The 22,091-nt window shown below is 36.9% G+C and overlaps 1 protein-coding gene across 1 annotated transcript; it reads right to left on the reverse strand.

Annotated features, from left to right (window-relative positions):
* Positions 1–3,604: 3,604 nt before the first annotated feature.
* LOC147491182 (bZIP transcription factor 18-like) lies at positions 3,605–9,306 on the reverse strand. The gene is made up of 6 exons (XM_086567199.1): positions 9,283–9,306; positions 6,078–6,182; positions 5,591–5,700; positions 5,432–5,486; positions 5,147–5,205; positions 3,605–3,768 (listed from the first exon to the last, which is right to left on the reverse strand). Exons 1-5 carry the CDS (start codon positions 9,304–9,306, stop codon positions 5,200–5,202), a joined length of 300 nt encoding a protein of 99 aa, XP_086423325.1. The 3' UTR covers positions 3,605–3,768; positions 5,147–5,199.
* Positions 9,307–22,091: the final 12,785 nt, after the last annotated feature.

A 22,091-nucleotide genomic window follows, 5' to 3' on the forward strand; every position in this document is an offset into this window, starting at 1 on the left:
AATGAGTCAAGACGACCGGCCTTTTATATTCTTTCAGTGGAATGGGTATGCCGTATGGCGTATGCTCATCATCAGTCAAGACTCAAGACGAGTGACTGACTAATGACTATACTTTGGAAATCAAATGAACCAACTAGTTAGTTGTAGACTTGTGGGAGAGACTAGAGAGACAAATTTTCATTCGAGAACGACAACTTTTTTTCTTGTTTTTTGAAAGTGTGATTCACGTCTCCAACCATAGTACAAAATATGGGAATAGGGCAATATATCGATTTTTGAATTACGTAATATATCGATTTTTGAATTACGTAATGGCCTATGGGCACAACCTATTTTGTGTTGGGCGGATCCAAAAAAAAAAATTATTTTACAAATTTATCATTAACAAAAAAAAATTGTAATTTATGTTAGGCACCCCTCTCCCCCACCTACATCAAAAGTAACTTGTTGCAACCTCTAATTGTCCTTACCCAACCTCCACTACACCATATATATATATATATTTAAAAAATTGTTGGATGAAGTAATGAAATTAAGGGTCAATGTAATAATTATCCCATGTAATGAAATCAATTTTTTGTTTGTATTTTTCATTTAATGTAATTTTGATCAAATTTTGTACGTGTATTTGAAAAACAAACATTTTAAATATGGATGCTTCAAACAACTTTTTGGTGTCGTTCGAGACCAATATACACGGCATGGTTAGACCGTTGCACATTAGAACGACCTCATGGTGTTGTTGGCATGGCTAGACCATTTGAAATCATGCACATTGGAACGACCTCGTGGTGTCGTTCGAGACCAATATATATGGCATGGCTAGACCGTTTGAAACTCCCAAACGACCTGGTTGGGTCGCAGAAGCTAACCCCGAACGACTTCACCACATCGCTCAACATAGTTACAACGATTTAGCAGGTGTCTACACGTAATGTTTTTTCCGAAGTATAAAACGATGTAGCATGTAATGTTTGGGAATTGGATAAACGATTTAGTAGTGCTGTACATAATGTTTTCTCCGAAGTATAAAACGAGAGGCCAGAATTATGTAAATTACCATCACCTCCATAATTCTTGTATTCTGAGCCAAAATTTTCATCTTGCTGAACGGACAAAACACCAGGAACACCAGCTAGTTCTTGTGCACACTCCTCATCAAGTTCACAACATAACCCAAAATTGTTTTGCCAAGAGATGTGGTATATACACATTTGTGCATCTTTCTCATTGCCCAAAACCTTTGTTAGTACTTGAGCATAATGGTCCACCATTTGAGCTTTTGTAACAACTTCAACAGATGGTTTGTCCATTCGAACAATACAGTATTTGGAATTTCTTTCAGAAAACAATCCAAAAGTTCCAGTAGTTGAATCAAATAGACTACTAAACTGAAGGTTCGATAAGCTATAGTCCTTTTACGTTGAATCAACATTAAGGATCATGAAACTGATCGTAATCCTGATTCCTCATTATGATGATGACTGGTTCTAACCGGTTTGCCGGTTTTATTTTAAGTTGGGTTTTTGTTTTTGTGTGTGTGTGTGTGTTTGGGTTGCATACCCCAAATTGGACTAGGCTTATTTGGGATCTGTCCAACACAATATGGGGTATGTCAATAATAGGACCCTTGAATTATGGATATGTATAGTTAATATACTATTATATAGCTCTACGAGTATGCGAACCGTGCTATGCATCGGTGTTTTTTCAAATTTTTAAACCTGTCGCTCTAACATCTCTATGATAGTATGATTTTTTGAATTCTAGTTATAATCTAAAAAATAATATAAAAACATTAGGAGGGGTTCACTACAAAAAGAACGACTTTACCCGACTGACTATGGCTGTCGCGAAAGGTATTACCTGACAGACCAAAACCGCCGCCAAGGTTTTGTCGGAAAATGCTTTCGGTCGGCATAGGCTTCGACGGTTTTATTGGTCAAAATAGGCCGTCGGGGTTGAAGATCTTTGCCGACGGACATTCCTATCGTTAATAACCGTCCGGATATGCTACCGCCAAAAACCGGCCGGATATGTCGGGCTATCAAAACCGTTGGATAGTTCTCGCTGCATCAAAGACCGCCGGATATTCCCGCTACTAAAACCATCGGATATTCCTACCGTTAAAATCGTCCGGATAGTTCTGGCCGTTATGAGCAAATCGGTTAGATCGACGCTATCACCGCCGTCGGATATGCCGGCTACTAGCCGTCGGGTAGTTTGCTATTAGGCGGTTTTTATCCCGGGTATTAGTTTTTATTTAAAAAAAATATTTCTTATAATAATTGTTTGGTATCCCAACATTACATTCTTTCCTCGCACCAATTACATTCTTGCAAGTTCCTACTCAAATGCTACAAAGCGTTAATGTATTCATAAAGAAACAATGTGTTCATAAAAAAAACAAGAATAAGACATGTCGTTCACTAAGTATACATATCTGGAAATACGGGTTCCGGATCGGACTATATCCATGCCGAGATCCATTTTTCAATACAAAACCGGAAGGATCCAAAAATCAAAATAGCATACCATACACCATAAATGGGATAATCGGATCCGATCCAATCAACCCACGTGTCCCTATTATTATTTGGAAGTAATTCTCTAGATCCGAACCGTTTAGAGTAAAACCATAGCGAATTAAAATGGACTAAGCACCAATTGTTTAGCAAACCCGTTGAAATGGGTTTGGATGTTGAAATTCAATACATATAAAATTAAAACCAAAAATCAGCACCACACCATCTCGTCTAGCAACCGGTAAATCTCTAGTACCCTAGCAATGACTAAGCACCAATTGTTTAGCAACCAAAATTGAATGTCTAACCATAAGTAACGCCACCATTGAATGTCTAACCGGCTTGGATCTCGACATGGGCCACTAGATCACTTGACTATCACAAGATTACTGGTAACGTCTCCTGGGAGAGGTATTTGATATGCCTCTAATAGAAATCTACCTACTGATCATGGAGGGAAACATAATTTCTTATGAATGAAAGTAAATTGACTAGAAATCGCCTTTCCTGTTGAGCCTTGCCTAATATGCCATTTCTCCAATCCATCTGGCAATGCTCAATCTTCAACACATGACACATGATTGCAATGATGAGCACCATGAAAGGTGGAAAATCAAACTTCCACAGAAGAGCGAGCAACATGAAACCAAACTGTCAAATGAAAATCATGGTGAGAAGGCAAGAACTGTACAACTTGATGATAAAAATCTAAAAAGACTCCTATCTAGTATGCCTACTATTTTTCCAGATTACAGTACTCAAATGATGCAAGTGAATAACCCTAAGACTACTAGGAAGCTTACCACAATATGAATTGTGATGGAAACTGCATATATCTACAACCACCAAAAACGTTATCAAGAAAAGAAAACACAAAACATGATCTAGTTTTCATTTCATTTACTATCCAAAAAAACAAAAAACGGCAATCAAATTGCAGGCGAAAGGATAAATGTAAAGTATAGCTAATCCATACTAGACCATGAACAGAATAAAAAATCACCGTATAGTTTTTCATCCTCTGAAAGATTGCTATCTTGGTCAATACAAAGACGATGATGACACTTAGGCCGAGATTCCGTCGGGACAATGTCAGAAGCACTACGAGCCGCATCAGTTGAATCAGCGATTGCTATTCCAATGTCAGCCTTCTTAAGGGCAGGAGCATCATTCACTCCATCACCAGTCATTCCACATATATGTTTCCTCGCTTGCAAGCATTTCACAATCTCATATTTGTGCTCTAAAACAATAAAATGCAATGAGACGCAAACTTTAAGCCCCATAAGACAAGTCAAAGTTGGTCAGAACATTAATCCCTCCATTCAATTGCAACAATGTCGTAAACACGAGGAATAACCTTTTCTTGAGTACTTGCAACATATAAGAAATCAATTAAGGCACATACAATTAAAGGAATAAAGCCAAGTAACAAATGAATAACAAGTATACTACCAATTTCCATGCACTAATACAAACCTAACCCCCTAGGTTAATCAACAAGTAAAAGGGATGTACTACATGAGGATGGACTAGTTGCACTGGTGAGAAGTTAAAAAGATCAATTAGTTGCACACACAAACACCTCCCCGTGTCCACATGTGACTCTTCACGAACTGGTGGACGTCGCATTGGCTACATACATTAAGATAACACAATAATGATAAATTAACTTATTCAAGAAGAAATGCATGAAAAAAACTAAAGTAGAAAGGTCATTCTGGACCTAAGCCTTGGTAGTTATGTGAATGTGAGAATGTGCCTTAAAAAATCTTGGGATTTTAATAAAAGGTCCCAACATCACAATTATTAAAGAAGACCTACACTTACTTAGTATCTGGCACAAGTAGAAAGGACGTGTAACAAAAATGAATAGATGAAATTATAAATTAAAAGCAACAATGCAACCACAAGTTCAACTAAAAATCTTAAAAACAGCCTTACATGAATCAACAGTAGGAATGAATGAAAAAAATGAGGTGAAGAATTTCATCAGGTAAACTAATCCTTATATCTTCACCTTCACCAGAACTTTGTCCATCAAACGGTTTAAGCGTTTTAGAAATCAATGATGAGCTACTTTAGTCCATCACCATTATTCTCCTTATAAGTTAACATGAAATTCATCACAAAAAAAAAAAAAAAAAAAAAAAAAAAAAAATTTAAAAAAAAAAGAATAGTAGTATTTTGCTCTCTTTAAAGCTTTACACATACAAAAAAAAACCATGTTGAAGAGAAACAAGACCTACGACACATAAACTAACACAAGTACCAGAAATATCGAGAAACAAGAGCATATACTAAAAGATTATTGGAAACAATTAGCATGTGGTCTTGGACTTTGGGAAGCTCATGAATACAATAATTAGAACAAATACAATAGTTAGCATCATGAAATATAGTTGGGGACTTGGGGCTAATATATTAGCTCAAAGTCGCAACTTAAGAATTCAAATTATAGGGAAGTAACCGGAATCAGGGAAACCTTTAGTGGATATATTTCATATTGCAGCAAGCCCAACACCACTAATTGATGAAACCAATTCTAAGGCCATTAGTTTATGGCCTTAGGAAACTATCAGCTAGTTACCGAACAAAAAAGAAAATACAAGTGAACATACCAAGAAGAGCACTAAAAAGACCACCAACACTTATCTCTAGAGACCAAGAATCTTCACCCCTAAAACAAAAGATTATTATATATGAAATCAAGATTTTATTTTAAAAACACTAAAAAGGAGTGAATTTGTATTTGGTTGAGTGTGAGAGTGAGTCAGCGAAGGGCACACTAAAAGCACATAAAGTAAATAAAGAATACACACCTGTAACAGTGTCAACTGTGCAGACAAAGTAGTTGCTTTTGTTTGTAAGGTTTGAATTTCGTGTTCCAATTCTAAGAAATATACCTCATCTTTCTTTCGTTCCTTGGAACGAGCTGCTGATTGCTGATTAGCTAAAATCCTACAACAATCAGTTTAAGAATAGAGTATTAACATCATCATAACTTGGCATTCCCTTTAGTCTATACCAAATGCTACAAAACTGAAAATTGGAAGAAAGACTACCTTTTGGCATGTTTGTGGTCCGCTGAAGCGATTTCAGCAAGTTTCTCATTAGCCATTATATTTTCAACTTCCGCCCATTGAACTCTGAACTCCCCATTCACAAATAACTCCTGACAAAAAAATACAAAAGAAAAAACAGAAACATACACTATGAATAAGTGAGTCATCAATGAAAAGCAAGGCACTAAAGTTTCAAATATTTCACTTAACTAGGAACAAAAATGTTTCGAAGGCAACTCTAATGAGTGAAATGGCTAGTCACAGCATCTGTACATTCGCTCACAAACAAATTTGTGGACTCAGATGAGCCAATAACAAAGCATTTATGGGGCTGTTCATTTTAAGTCCAGATTACTAATCGAAAGAATGGGAAAAAATTACTTCAAATAACACTTACAATATATGCTTAGAAATTACTTCAAAAATTACTTCAAAGTTTAGAAATGCTATTGACAAGAAAGTAAAACCAGTAAAGATAGATGATTACCACATCATCAAGAGCAAGTCTGAGAAGTGCAGGTTGCCTCCTATTACCACATACACCACCAACATCTGTAATCCCATTGATGAACTCGTAGTAGTAGTTGCATGCCTTGCGTGAAGATCATGAACACATAAAAGATTAAGTTAAAGAATCCTTACATAAATCAAAAGATAGAAATTGGCAGAAAGACAAGCAATTTATTATGGTTTACCTAGAATTCAACGAACCCATAACGAGAGAAGGAGTGAAGCGGCTACAACAAGCCTTGAGTGAGAGAGGGATAACAGTTTTTGGGTTATCTTTTGTAATTTTTTTTTCCTAAAAATTAAATTGGGAAATGAAATTAATTTGAACGCCCGGTATTCGGAAGAGATATGCCGATGACCCAAACTTCGAGGGAGCAAATCCGACGGTTTGAAAACATTGAAAAATATTGAAACAAATCGGAAATTACGTGAGTCTGTTGGAAATCAACAACAATTAAAACCGTCGAAATAGCCGACGGACAATAACTCTCCTACAACCGTCAGCCACATCTAAAACAAATGAAGTACGTAGGGAGCTTACCCGATAGATGGAAATATTATACCCGACCGACAAAATCTGCGGGTACTTCCCCCTCTTGATGGAAACCGTCGGATATTCTTTATGGTGTATGTCGGTAAACTCGTTTTTTTGGTAGTGGTTCATAGCTAGTAATTCGCCGAATTATTCACGAATTATTCGCGAATTATAAGGTTTGGCTTAATAAAAAACGAATAATATCTTTGAATTTTTGAATGATCACGGTTTAATTCGCGAATTGGTTGGGTCGGGCTTATAATTGCCGAATTATTGAATTATTTCAATTATAAGGTTTGAATAAAAATGACATTTGTATTATTTTTTCATGAATAAAATTGTAAAAATAAAAATAAAAACGTTATATAATATATCAAAATTTTTAAATGTAAAATATATGGAATTTTTGAAATATAATTTACCCGTTTAAAACACGATATGATAGCGTTTTATTGGACCGAATATTTAAAAGTATTTTGTTGAAAATTTGAATCTTAGGCTTAATAATTGACGTGATCGAACTTTTGCCGTCCACGAATTTACTAGCTATGAGTGGTTGAATATAATTTGAGTGATGTGAATAAGGTTTTCTAAATTATTTTAAATAATATGAAGCTAATTCTAATTTCAATAAAGTGAGAGAGTTTTTGGTAAATTATTTAAAAAGGAAGGAGTTGATTAGAATAATTAAGGGAGGTGGTTCTAAAATCATAAAATAGAGAGATTACAAATATATAGTTCGGTTGAGAAATTTTCCTCCTAAATATCCGGCTATCATATAGTGTAGAGATGTCTATGACACTGTTTCAAATTATGCCCAAAAGAACTTCAATCCACTGAAAGATAAAAGCTCTGCCCATAAAGCAATCGTATTGTTGACCAAATCAACAATGATCCAGTACTCTTGTGCCTAGATAATAAACTGCACATACCACATAAGTTTTCGAATCCGCCGTGTCATAACTTGTAAAGAGGATTTGTAGCTGCCAGATGGGTGCACACCGACCTCTTTTAGTATAAATAGCTCGTGCCTACGTCATTGTTTCAAATTAGGCCCAAAAAAACCAACCCACCGAAAGATAAAATCCCAACCCATAAGGCAACTATTGTTGACTGATGGATAATTAACCAACCTAAATTAACATGCTAATTAAATCCTACTTTACTATTACTTACAAGCGCACAAGGTCTATTGTAGTAGGTGTGCGAGAACAAGGTCGAACCCACAGGGATTACTATATAGGAATAATTGAAATCTAAAGTCTATTGAACCTAATCCAAATTATATGTGTTTATAGGAATATTAATTATTAACCTAGCTAGTTAAACTATGAAAATTAATAAAACTTATATTAAATACGTACTAATAATGGAGAGAATACTAAGGCATTCGAATCCACCCTAGACTGTTGTAGATTAGTAAAGTCAAATCAGTTTAAAATTCTCTTTTAATTACGAGTAGCATGAGGAAAAGGTAATCCCAGCTTGCTCGAAGATGTGAACGTTAAGCTCTTATATAAATATATATATTGATTTTATTGAATTTCAGCAAACAAGAATATAAACTCCTAACAAAAATCGTCTTCTTATAGCACGACTTCTCACAAGTTTATATAAATGATAAAATCAATATTTTGATAATAACATAATATTTATCTAACTATTAACTAGTCAAGTCATGGAATTTACATACAAGATATAATTAATGAAAGTATACCACTAATACCAAAAGAAATCAATCAATGAATCTTTAAATTATGAGAACAGTAAACTAATGAAACATCAAAAACCTACACAAGTCTAGGGCTTCATCTAAGCCCTAGCTTGTGGTTTAGCTAGACATGCACATAGTATATAGATCAATGAAGATATAAGAGTAAAAGAACCTATTGACAAAATAGTAATCCTGATGTGGCGTTCTCTTCTTCATTTCATCTGTTCTTATTTCCAATAGTTGTTCTCCAAGCTTTTGACTTCCAAAGATATCGCTTGTTTTAGTGCTTGTGAAGTCCTCTCTCTCTCTCTCTCTCTCTCTCTCTCTCTCTCTCTCTCTCTCTCTCTCTCTCTCTCTCTCTCTCTATTTTCTTTTCTTTTCTTTACTGTTTCTTTTATACGTTTTGGAGAGGCTCTCATATCCTTGGTTTTGCTTGGTATATATAGGGATTGCTTTAGGAAACTTCCCTTCAGTGTTTTACTCCTTTTGGAGCTATCCAAATTGAGTTCGGAGCGGGTAAAGCAAGTTGTGAAGGGTGCTGGAAAAAGTATTGTAATTCTGCGAATTTAGAAGAGGGCGCAGGGCGCGCTCTCGAACAAGCATACTAGGGCGCGGGCGCACTCTGACCTCTTGACAACAACACTTCAAACTTTCACAGTAGCATTAGAATACCTCATACATGCTATTTCCAACATTGTTTTATGTATTCTCTTTTGAGTCAATTCGTGAGGATCTTACAACCCCGTAAAGTCCTCAATCTCAACCCGTTTCACCGTCTTCGCGTTAATTCTCGTAAAACCAATGAAATAGACTAATCAAAGGAATTTATACTAATTAACTAGACAATATAATATAAATGTGGGCATGTGCTTATCATTGACCAAATCAATAATGTTCCAGTACTTTTGTGCCCAAATAATAAACTGCACATACCCCATAAGTCTTTGGATATGTCATGTCATAACTTGTGAGAAGGATTTGTAGCCACCGGATGGGGCCCTGCGGTCCCCACACCGACCCTTTTTTTATTAGATAGATATCCTCCCATGTGGGGAAATTTTATATTTGGACGTCTGCAAATATCGTGATATACTACAAATATCTACAAATATTAACAAACTCTGTGTGGGTATTTTTTTACTGCAAATGTCGTGGATATATCACGATATATCGACAAATATCTACAAATACCATCAATATTTTCATTAAATGTGATGATAGTTTTAATATGAATAACTCTAGTGTTCAAAAATACTAACTAATTTATTTGCACATATTTAGGATTGTTATATACCTTATGAAATCATGTTTTGAGTTCCAAATACAAGTTCAACCCATCAATAAGCTCGGGATTCATGGTGCTTTTAGAACCGAAAGAAAAAAAAAATAACGTTTTTGTCTTTGTAAGAATTTGAGTTTGGAACTTTTGTATTTCTCTCTGTAATGTAATCAGACCCAGTCCAGACCTCAACCCGACAAAGAAATATAATAGGGTTACTTGGTTGAAATACACAAATTAATAGGTATACAATAATAGATTGGTCTATGAATATTAATGTTGTTCATTCTCTAGCGGTTAGTGGGCCTACCATTTAATTTCCAGAATGAACCTAGGTTCATTCCCTCCCACAAAGCGTAATTGTTATTCAAAACTCAATTTTGTTAATTTTAATTGTCATTTTGTCACACACTTTATGAATAATTTGAGAGCCAACATTTATATAACAACCTGGTGGCACTAGTGGTAGGCATGTTAGTGCTCAATTTGACAGAACAAAGTTTGACGTACTCCACAATTGAGCAAAAAAAAATTTACATTTAGAAAAGTGTAGAATAGGTTCGGTTGATATTTCATTGATATATCGTTGATATATTGCGATAAAATCCACTGTTTGGTGATATATTGACAGATCTTTCATATTGTCGATATATCAACAAATATCATTGATATTTATAGTTGAATATGTATAACGTGATATTTATATATCTTTGCTTAATTGTTCGATATTTATTGCAATATTTTGTACTATGCCTACAACGAGAATTGTACCGTTGAGAATCTTCAGAGACTAACTCTCAAGGACAAATTGGACAAAAAATCACTCTCAAAACTATTTTTTTAATCATTCACAAGGACCGGGTAGATGAAAGGTCAAGTATACTCTTGATGTGAAATAAAAAATGGATCGGGTAGATGAAAGGTCCCTGACGTGAAATAATAAATAATCCGTCCCAACAGAAACGACCCGGTGTATATAGTATGAACAATTAACCTCAACATGAGCTATGAATAATCATTGTTTATACCTCAAACATAGTGTATGATCAGTAAGAACACATATTGGAGTATGAACAATCATTGTTCATACATATTTGATTATTTGGGGTATGAACATTGTTTATACCGTACCTCAATATTGTTTATACCTAAACATAAGCTATGAACAATCACTATTCGTATGAATGAACAGTGATTGTTCATACATCAACATAATGTATATATAATTAGTAAGAACGCCTATTGGAGTATGAACAATCATTGTTTTATATATATAGAACAATCATTGTTATATATATATATATATAGACTGCCCGGCTCTTAAACGGACGTCCGTTTACGGACTTGTTATATAGTGTCTTGCGAAGCTTATATAATGTCTTGCACAGTTTATATAGTGTCACATATAAACATAAATTAAAAAGTTAATAAGTGTAAATTAAAAAAGTTGTTCAAGACACTATATAAGTTGTTCACGACACTATATAAGTTGTTCAAGACACAAGTCCATAAATGGACTAGTCCGTTTAAGAGCCGAGCTATATATATATATACCCCAACATAAGTTATGAACGATCATTGTTCATACCTATTTAGAGGTATGAACAATAATGTATGATCAAAATAATAACATTTATTATAGTATGAACAATTGTTCATTGTTCATTCCTATTTGGGGTATAAATAATGATTTGTACGAGTTATTTTCACCCAAAAATTGGTTTTCCAGCTCTCTTCCATATAAAGCAGTGAAGGGCGTGTGATTTCATGTATATAAAACACAGAAGGGTAAAAGTGATATTTAAGAAAAAGAAAAAAGACCGGGCTAACTTATTTTGTCCTTGAGGGTTATTTTAATTAAAACACTAGGTCTGTGGGTTATTAAAATGTGAAATTTGGTTTTGTGAGTGATTTCTAAAAAACCTTGTCCTCTAGAGTGATTTTGGCCCGAAATTGGTCCTCTAAACCAATTTCTTGTAGAATCTTTCACAAAATAAAAAAAACTAATTACAAAAAAAAAAAAACTAATTTAAGTAAGAGTTTGGATTGAGAAAGGGTACCTGCCCAAGGCAACTTGAGTTCCACACTCTCTAAACGTTAAAGTTTAGCCAACGTGCCAGCTGTCTTAGCGTTCTATTCTTCATCAACGTTTTTGTTTCTTGCTTTTTCACAACGCATCGGATCCATCTAACAAAGTTTTTTTTTACCAAACCTGGTGTAAGGTCTCTTTCTTATGTTATCTTGGGTGAGAATCCTTATTTGGTTTTCTCTTTCTTGGGTGAGGATCTTTATCTGATTCTCTTTCTTGGGTGAAAGTCAGCTCCTCTAGTTCTCTTTCTTTTATGAGTTTTTTCTCAGTTTCTTTTTCTACAAGCTCTTGTTGACTGTTGTTCCTTGCTCTAATCCTTTACTATGGGAGAGAAGAAAAGCTTCGCATCTTTAAGTTCTCTAAATGATTATCTACCTCCGTCTGAGTTTTATAATAACCCAAAGACGATCGCTCTAAAGCCTCTTCAACCGGATAGTTTGGAGGAATGGAAATTTGCGATCATAGGTAAAATGTTCCTATCAGACTGGATTGATGACGGGGAAATAGTAGGGAACTGGAGCGAAACTGCAAACTTAATAACAATTTTGAACTCACCTTCATGGCGAGGGGGTGGTTAGAGTAGGTTTTACTTGACAAGAGGACATGCTCTTCACGCTGGAGAATGGCCCTTGGGACATTTATGGCTTGCTTATATCATTCACCAGATGGGTTAGAGACACCCCTACGGATCAGTATGATTTTTCAAACTTCCTCATGTGGTTTCAAGTACATGGACTATCGGTGGAGCATATAAATAAGGAGGATGTTACTGATATTGGCAACAGTGTGGCAAAGGTTGTTGGCACTGATGTAAGAGGGGGAATGGAATCAAGTAGTCTGTATGCTCGGTGTAAAGGTATCTTTAATATCCGAAAACCTCTTACTAAAGAGATTAATGATAAGAGCCCAAAACTGTAGTTTTAATCCCTTAATAATATTACTTTTAGACCAATTATGCGAGTAATAAATAAGAGTTAATGCTAATTACGTGTTTTTATATATTTGAGGCATAGAACTCAATTATGTGTAGAAATGTGCCACTTTGGCGATATAAAGGAGCAAAAGGTTGGTTGTTAAGAAGTTCTGTGATGAAGGCCAAGATTCAAGGAGACAAAGCCTTTATGAATCCCGATCGTTCGAAAAGTCAACACGGGTAAAAAAACAAGACAAGTCGCCAGAACTTAGAAGACCATAACTTTGGACTCAGGCCTCGGATTTGGGCCTACCTTACGTCAAAACGACCGGCTCGAAAAGAGATTTCCAATGGTCTAAGCCTTGACCTAATCAGAGGAGTAAAAGTGGACTAAAAGTCTGATGAAGTCAAAGCTAACTGAAACGGGCTCTGTGGACTGAAGAAATTGGGCTTTGGGCTCGATTTTCCAGTCCAAAACATGAGACCTCAGCCCATGCACGAGATTGTGGATTTGGTCTCCTTCTTTACATAAAACAAGACTTAGCTCTTAAGGAAGATATAGTTAGATAGCTTAGAATAAAAAGTAACCATTAAAATAGCTTGTAGATCTAGTTTTTGGAATTTCAATTAGTTAATTAATTAGTTTCATGCATTGTTTTAGATTAGTTATTGGAATGATTGTTCTTCATTGATTAGATAAATAAAATAGTAGTTCTTGATCATTTCGATTTTTGTCATTCAAATTTGTAGATCTAATTTCAATTTTTGTTGTTATTCAATTCTTAGTTATTAATTAGATTTGAAGTATTGTTAGTTAAAATTAGTAAAGTCCAAATCTTTATATTATGTCTAGTTTTAATTTAATGGGAAATGATAGTTTGATGAATCAAGGCTAAACCTCAATTAGAGGGGTTTGATGAAGCCTTGATGAAAACTTGATTGTGTAGTATAGAATCGTTGTAAGAATCTATTCTACTCTAGAAGGTCGTTGATTCGCCATGAGAATGGGTGGACGACCTCACATGCTAGTTATGAATTGGTAGAAATGCCATGTATAATTAGGGATTAGAACGACCAATTCTTACGTTCCGGTAAGAATTGGTTTACAACAATTCTATGCTAGGTTATTAAGTTGGAATCAAGGTGGAATCAAATTCCCCTAATTCTTTATCTAGATTCAACTCTTAGCAATTTGTCATTTCGTTATTCGTAACTTGTTATTTGAATTCACATCGTAGTATAAATTCCATCATTACTCTCATTAGACTTTGGATAGACTCGTTAATTGTAGAAAACTTGAATGCTAAAGGACTAGGAGTGGAACGAATCTTCTATTCCAACTCTACGTCAATAGATTCGAGAGTAGAAAACAAATATCTTTGATAAATCTAGTAACAGACTAGTTTATAGTTTTACTTGCGTTTAGAGTGTCATCGCTTTATTTGTGAGTAAGATTATCTTTTTATGGTTATCAATTAACCTGGAGCTGTCCAACAGAAAGGTATGTAAAAAAATATTTAAATATGAAAACCTGCCTACTTTTTGTCACCATTGTGGTTTGATAGGGCATGAACATAGAGTGTGCAAACGGCTGGAGGCACAACTTTCGCATCTAAAAGGAAGGGGGGTTGATATATAAAGGAAAGAAGTTTGTCCTTTACCTCTTGAATGCTATGCGAGTGCCATCACCCCTTCAGGGACATAACCCTAGGCAAAGGATAAAGCGTATATTGAATCACACAGGTTCGATGAACATAGATCGGAATAAACCCTCTATACAGGGTGATGATGTGGCTGCTGATAGGTGGAGACCCTCCAGTGTACGAGTTAGTAATAGGCCTAGTCTGGCTATTCCTAGGGCTGTGACTACACAAGAGGTGAAAAGACTCTCCACTGATGAAAAGATGGCCCCTGCATACATTGACAATATAAGGGATTCCTCATCTATAAAGACAAAGGCTACAAAGCCAGAGAATGTCAAGATCAAGGATGTTAAGGTTGACTTTTGGAAAAGGCCTATCTTGGATTCTAAGATAACTGACCACAATCTAACAGCAGAAGCAACGATTTTTTAGGAGCAGATGGCACAGTTTTCATTACCAATCACTAACAAGCCCAAACCCTCCATTGACCTTTTTTCTTTAGGCCAGGCACATGTGGAAACTATGGCCTCGAGCGTATCCAACCAGTCTTTTTATTCACAGCCCACTACCATTAATCCCTCCACCCCGCCAAGAGAAACCCATCCCCACATGTCAAATAATAACCCACTTGACATATCTCAAATCAAACCTTCATATATGGACCTTAACCAAGGGAATCATGTTCTGTTATACCCAGCTCTATATCGGTCTCTACCCAAGCCTTGATAACAAATTTAACCCCAAGAAAAACTCACCCACCACCACATATTCTCCCACCTCTCCTGAAACGTTTTAAGGCTTGTCCGGTTAATGAGGGTCCCTAGAATGCTCTATTTCCATCTTGCTCTTTTACAGAAGATAGGAATTGGGAGCAGGATTTTCTGCCTCCTAACTCCTCCCTACTGATGTTTCACATGTTGGACTTGCTCTGTTACCCGTTCCACAACCTTCAAACAACATCAATAATAATTTCATTGTCTCTTCTATGCTTGTGACCCAGTGTGAGGATCTTTCACATGGTCAACTACTGACCAATGCGCATACAGATCAGTCTGCTCTACCTTTTTCCAATGATCCTCAGCCACAACAGCAAGACTCATCCTTCTCATCTTCTCCCTCTTTTTTTATCATCTTGGGGGAGAAGAGAAAAGAACCAACTCAAAGTGGTGAGGAGAGTCATACTAATACTGATATGGGAAAACGGATGAAAAAAGAAGTTGATGCACTCTGCTGCCCAAAGCCATTGGCTACTATTCACCCAAGTAACGTGGATGCTCACATGTTGCGACGACAATGCCGTATTCTTAACAAGGATGATCAATATGCTAAACGAACAAGAGTGAGGAAAATGAGGACTGGTGCCATTGACTTGATCTCTGACACAGTACAAATGCAGGATGTAGATATGCAAGAGGGGGAGAGTGATGATATCATCAGTAAACCCTTCCACATGGTGGTGGAGAACATCTCCTTTGACTCCGATGATCTATACGACATAGAAAAAGGAACAACACCTTTTATAATGGATGAAGGGGAACCATCAAAGTCTAACTACACTGGCTTACAAAGTGGTTTCGTCATGCATGTTGATGATACTGATGACTGGATGTGGGCAGATTTTGGAATACAGGACCTTGAGGTGACACATCTGGCAGAGGTCATTGATGTGGATTCCACAATGTGGGACTGAATAATGAGGATGAAGAGGACTTCAGGTAAGTTGGTGATATTCCCTCATGGGACGGCTTGGCTTATGACCTTAGTAGCATTCCTTCACCACCAGAGAACATCTTGCAGCTCCTACAAGAGATTGACAATGATCCACTGTTTAACATGAACATTGAGGAACCAAATCTGGCACCAGATGGGGATGCACCAAATAGGACTCTCTCTTCTTCTTTTGGCCATACTTCTCCAATACCACCTCTAAGTATGATACAGCAGACTAGTGACAATGTAGGCTCTGTGAAAGAAAATAACAGCTTGACAGTTACTAAGAAAGTGGAGGTGGATGGCACTACTGAGAAATTGATTGATGGCACTCATGACCCAACACAAAGTGTTGTTACTTCGAATGGGTTCGCAGCTTCTGTCCCTTCACAGAAGCCTTTGGTACAATGATTATATCATGGAACTGCAGGGGGATGAGCTCTAAGGATACTGTTAATAACCTTAGGAGCCTTGTTAAACAGTTTAATCCTGATGTGTTGTTTTTAGTTGAAACTAAGTTGTTTTTCAATAAGATTATGTATGTACATAAGTCTCTTAAGTTTTCTAGGGTGTTTGTTGTTGATCCGGTAGGGAGTAGTGGTGGTTTAGCTGTTCTATATAAGGATAATATTGTTTTTCAAGTTGTGGATTAGGGCAGGGAATCGGGTCGGGTTTGACCTGAACCCGACCCGAATAGTTCGGGTTTGGGTCGATTTTTATATTCGTTTACTTATTCGGGTCGGGGTTGGGGTCGGGTCCTGTGGGGTCGGATTCGGATATATTTTTTGGGTTTTTTTTGAATTTTTAGTGTTATTCGATCGGGTTAGTCGGATTCGGTTGGGTTTGGGTCGGGTTTAGATATTAAATTTCGGATATAATCGGGTTCGGGTTCGGATATTATGAAACTATTCGGATTCGGATTCGGATATAGCCATATCCGACTTGAACCCGACCCGATCCCTGCCCGATTGTGGATGGCTATAAACACGCTATCTTGGGTACTTTTGTGAATTATCTTACCAATGTATCTTGGCATGTATCATTCATCTATGGGGACCCTGTGTCTCATAAATGATGGAAGGCTGTTTGGGACTACATCAGGGCGTATAAGAATGTTTTCTCGGACCCTTAGATTATTCTTAGGGATTTCAATGGTGTTGCCTGTTCTGTTGAAAAGGAGGGTGGTAATCCTATCCTTATAAGACACATGGAGGATTTTGTTCAGTTTATAAATGATCTAGACATGACTGACCTAGGTTTCTCTGGACCATCCTTCACATGGTCAAATAACAGATTGGGTGATTATAACACCCCGTGTTTTTTATACGTATTTTTATATTTATTAATTAATTAAATTATTTATTTTCAAAATTCGTCGGATTGGACTCGGGATACGTGGGCCTGGTTTTGGGCCCGAGTCGGTGTTGGGCTTTGGTTTCGGACCCAAGTATATAAACACATTGTTCTAGAGAATAGGGTTTGGAAGAGAATAAAATATAAAAAAAATGGAGGCAGAGAAAGAAACTGGTTTGCTGGAGAGGTGGAGCACGACGATTCGGGCTAGGAAAATTCGTCGAGCTGTTCATACAGGTGAGTAGCTATTTGGCTATTTCACCGGATTTGTAGTTTACATACATCGGCGTATACTGTTTCGTTTTTATACTGTTCATTATCCGTGGTATTGGACTTCGTGCCATCTGTGTTATTAAACTTTATTGAATTTCGGATTTTGAGGTAGAACTGTCGAAACTTTGGGCGTTAAGGGCAGTTAAAGCCCCATTAGAGAAATCGTCTTTTTTTTCTTGTTTTCTCTGTGTATACTCTTTTTGATTTACTGTGGGTTGAACTATGATGTTTTTATATGTTTGAATTCGTTGGTTGATGTCGGGCTGTCGAAGCTCTGTCGAAGCTTCGACAGACGTCAATGGTGGCGCACGCCCAGTAGCAGAAATCGTCCTGATGAATTTGATTAAATTTTTTTGATACTGTGATGTTAATATTAATTGGTTGTTGATATATGATGAATGTCGGGTTTAGCATGGTCGTGTGTGGCGCTGTTGGAGCTTGGAGAAAGCTTGAGGTGCGTTAATGGCGTTACTGCCATTACTGGGACTTGGGGTTTATGCGATTTTGTTTGTAGTTCGAACTGTTTTGGGTGGGTTGTTGATGTTTGTTTGATGTTGGAATGTGGATGGGGGCTGTTGAAAGGTTGGGGGAAACCATTAATGGCGGCGGCAAGAAATTTCCAGATCTAGTTTGGTGAGGTTTGGATTGTATGAGTTGGGGTTTTTGCTTTAACTAATGTTGTAGGGGTTTTTGCAAGGGTTAAAACCGATTGGTTGAAATGGGTGGTTGTGTAGAAGGTGTGGTGGCCGGATTTTGGTGGCTGTTGGTGGAGGGGAAGATGAACAGTAACAATTTCGGTTTGGGCTTTGGGCCTTGGGCCAAACCCTTTTGGTTTTGTTTGGGCCCGGATTCTATATTAAGTTTGTGGACCAGTTAAATTAAAGTTTGGGCCAGTTTCATTTGTTTTGTTTGGGCCCGATTTAATTAAGTTTTGTGGACCGGTTTAAGTTAAGTTTTTGGACCGGCTTCAGTTCAATTTTGGACCGAACCACTTAACAGCTTTTGGGCCCGTTTCAAATATTGCTTGGGGCCAGTCCATTGGACTTAAAATAGATCTGTTTGGGTTTTCCAATGTTTAGTCTTTCGGGTTCTAAGGTTTGGGCTTGGCCAGTTGGGTCCAAACCATAGCTTTAACCATGAGCCCATGAGCCATGCACCTTTGACCTTAGCCATGAACCATGCATTTATGACCATGAACCCTGTCGAACATGAAAACGACAGTTTGACTTTGACAATGACGTGTTGACTTTGACCAGAGTTGACTTTGACCGTTGACCAGAGTTGACTTTTAACTCGAATTATGATTTGGGCTATTAAGATAGGTCTAGGGCTATTAGCATGGTTGGCTTTAGGCTAAGACCTTTCTATATATACGTGTGTACGTGTATTAACTAATATGTGTTTGTGCAGTATTTTAGGATATACAACGTTGACACTTAGACATCCATGAAATTAATAACGCGTAAATCAAAAATACAGAAATCAAGATACGCATTCGTTATCTTAAATGATATATAAAATAAAGTTCAATAATGCGTAAATAAATTTACCGCACTCTTTTAGAACTCTCCACGTCTAAATTTTTAGAATTAAGTTTTATGACTGTTGATGTCATATGTTAGGTGGGCATTTATTGAATGTGCCATAAATGGCCCGTTAGCGTTATCTATGGGTATTCATTGAATGTGCCATGAATGACCCGGGTATTCATTGAATGTGCCATGAATGACCCAGATTGTTTTGGACTACCCCAGAGAGGAACTAAGGTATTCGCCATGCGGGTTAGTTGTATTCCTTGAGTACGGGGAATGTAAGGTTGGGTATTCCTTGAATGTGGCGGGGAATGACCTAAGGTACATAGGTTGTGAAATATGTGTATAAGAAAAGTAATTGATTAATTAATAAGATAAATTAATTTGATTATGCGAGTGTATTTGGGCTTGCATTGGAATACCTATAGGATATCTACACATATTATATAAAATTGCTAACTTTCTTTTGTAGGAGGGGGTAGGACTTAATAATATTTTTGTGCAGGGACGCGGTTCTACCCTTATACAGCAATGGATATCGGTAAGTTTTAAATTCAATGGTTTAGATATTAAAACGAGTTATTATAATGAGTTATATAATGGAAGTTTTGCTTGGGAAGAAGCTATGCTTAGGTTGAAATGGCGGAACCACCGCCTTCCATTTGTGAATGATTAGGTTATGATAGAGTTAAAGTGTGAGTGGGATAAGAAAAGTTTTGAAATGTTTATATGTATTTAGTCTACTCATACCAAAGAAATTCAATTTTCTTTGACCCATGTTTGCTTTGTTTTGGCAACGTGGGTGTGTTCTTTGGGAACATAGGTGGAAGGCGATTGGAATCAAGGGCGTGTGATTGGGATTCTCACCGAGCGATCTGGGAGTTTAGTTTATTAGGTCCGATCTTTTGGAAGGATGTAATAACGTAGGTTACATTTTTCATATGACATGAAATACAATGTTGAAGACACTGTTATTCTTAAAGTTTGTTTATGTTTGTATTGGGATGGAAGAAAGTTTTAATAAAGTGATAGTTGAGGAAATTGGAGATTTCTGTTGTTAAGTTGATCCTGTTGTGATGTGGGTTTTAGGTTTTGACATGTGTTGTATCCCCCCGTCATAGCCTGGGTTTTTAGACAATTGAACCAAGTGATGGTTGAGATATTTATATTTCAATTATTCTTTTTTTTTAATTGTTTAGAAATTCGGGCTGTGACAGTGATGCCAACATCCGTGAAAGATTGGACCGAGCCATTGCTAACTCTGAATGGCTAGATATCTTTCCTTTGGCCTACGTCTCGCATATTGCCACTGCTTGCTCTGATCATGTTGCTATTGCCGTCTTTTTTTTTTTCTGGGGTTGTTGATAATGGTCCAAAGCCGTTTAGATTCCATGACATGTGGTGCAAGGATAGTTCGTGCGAAGAGGTTATTAAGGAATGCTGGAGTAACTCATATCATGGCTCCCCCTCTTTTATCTTTAACTCCAAGCTTAAACTTCTTTGCGCATCCTTGAGAATTTGGAATAAGGATGTAACTCCCGTATTTAAAATACGTATTTATTTATTTATTTAATATTTGATTGGATTGGATTTGGGATATGTGGGCCTGGTTTCTGGGCCCGAGTCTGTGTTGGGCTTGGGTTTCAAACCCAAGTATATAATCACATTGTTCTACAGAATAGGGTTTTTAGAGAATAAAAAAATAATAAAAATGGAGGCAGAGATAGAAACTTGTTTGCTCGAGTGTTAGAAATAGCGACGATTTGACGATGAGGGGTTTACGTCGAGTTGAGCTTTTGATCTGAAGGAGTAGAGTTTATCTCTCACCACTACTAAAACTATAATTTTTTGTCCATTTTAGAATTTACAAATTTCATAAACTATGATTTTAAATGCATTTTAGTATTTACAAATTCTGATCGAAAGTGTTTCCGACAGTTTTATAGTTATTTAGTTCGCCGTTATCTTTTAGTTTTTATTTGAACCCATTGAAGCTATGAACAAAGCGCTCATGGAGGCGCTAGCCCATGAATCGATAAATCTTGCGCCTTAGATTATGTTGTTTTGTTTTGATGTGGGTTTAGAATCGCTTTGTTGAAGATCGGTTCAAGCTTTGAACAGCGCTTAATGGCGTCGCCCAACAAGTTGAACGAAATCATATTGGCTTGTTTGAACTTTCTTTTTTGTTGTGGTATGGTTGGTTGTTGAGGTATGATGGAAACGCTAGTTTGAATCTGCTGGAGCTCAGAACGTTAATGGCAGCGCAAACTCCAAAACCGTTTTTTTTATTTTGGTGATTGTTTGTTGGTTGGAGGCGGACTGAATTGTGGATGGATTAAGGGTTGGTTATTGGTTGTTGGGGGTTTGAGTGCTGTGGGGAGCTTCAAGAAATCGTTAATGGCGGCCGACAGGAAATCGCCAGTTTTATTCAAACTTTGTTGTTGGGGTTTGGTTCTGTTCTTTGAATGGATTGTAGGTGATGGGTACCTAGCGAGGGTGCGTGAGGGCTGTCGAGTGGAGCTTGTGGAAGCCATTAATGGAGGTTGATGGATTTCCAGATCTAGTTTGGTGAAGATGGGGAATTCAAGAATTGAAGATTTCGCGTTTATTAAAGTGGTTTGGTTTTTCAAAAGGAGTCAAACCGATATAAGGGGGAAGGGAGAAGTGGTGGCGCTGGCGCGCGAGCTGGTGGTGGAGGCTGCTGGAGGAAGGAGATGACCGGTTTGGGTCTGGGGCTTGGGCCTTGGTTGGTTTCTTGGGCCGGTTTAAATTGTTGGGCTTTAGTTCTAGTTGTTGGGCCAGACCAGTTTTGTTAAGTTTGGACCAGTTCTATTTTGTTTTGTTTGGGCTAAAACTAATTAGTTTTCTTTGGGCCGGTTTCTAATTTATGTGGGTTGGTCCTTATGACCCCAATTCGGGAGGTTGAATAATAAGTTGGTTTAGACTTTTG

This window comes from Coptis chinensis, chromosome 6 (genome assembly GCF_015680905.1).
Source record: "Coptis chinensis isolate HL-2020 chromosome 6, ASM1568090v1, whole genome shotgun sequence".
In the NCBI taxonomy this organism is placed as follows: domain Eukaryota; kingdom Viridiplantae; phylum Streptophyta; class Magnoliopsida; order Ranunculales; family Ranunculaceae; genus Coptis; species Coptis chinensis.

Bases quoted from the DNA above. Each gene is read 5' to 3' on its own strand.
- LOC147491182 (XM_086567199.1), bottom strand. From the start codon at position 9,306: ATGACATATCCAAAGACTTATGGG. The intron at 6,183-9,282 runs GTATGTGCAGTT...TCTTCACGCAAG, and splicing joins CATATCCAAAGACTTATGGG to GCATGCAACTACTACTACGA. The intron at 5,701-6,077 runs GTAATCATCTAT...TTTTTTTGTCAG, and splicing joins GACTTGCTCTTGATGATGTG to GAGTTATTTGTGAATGGGGA.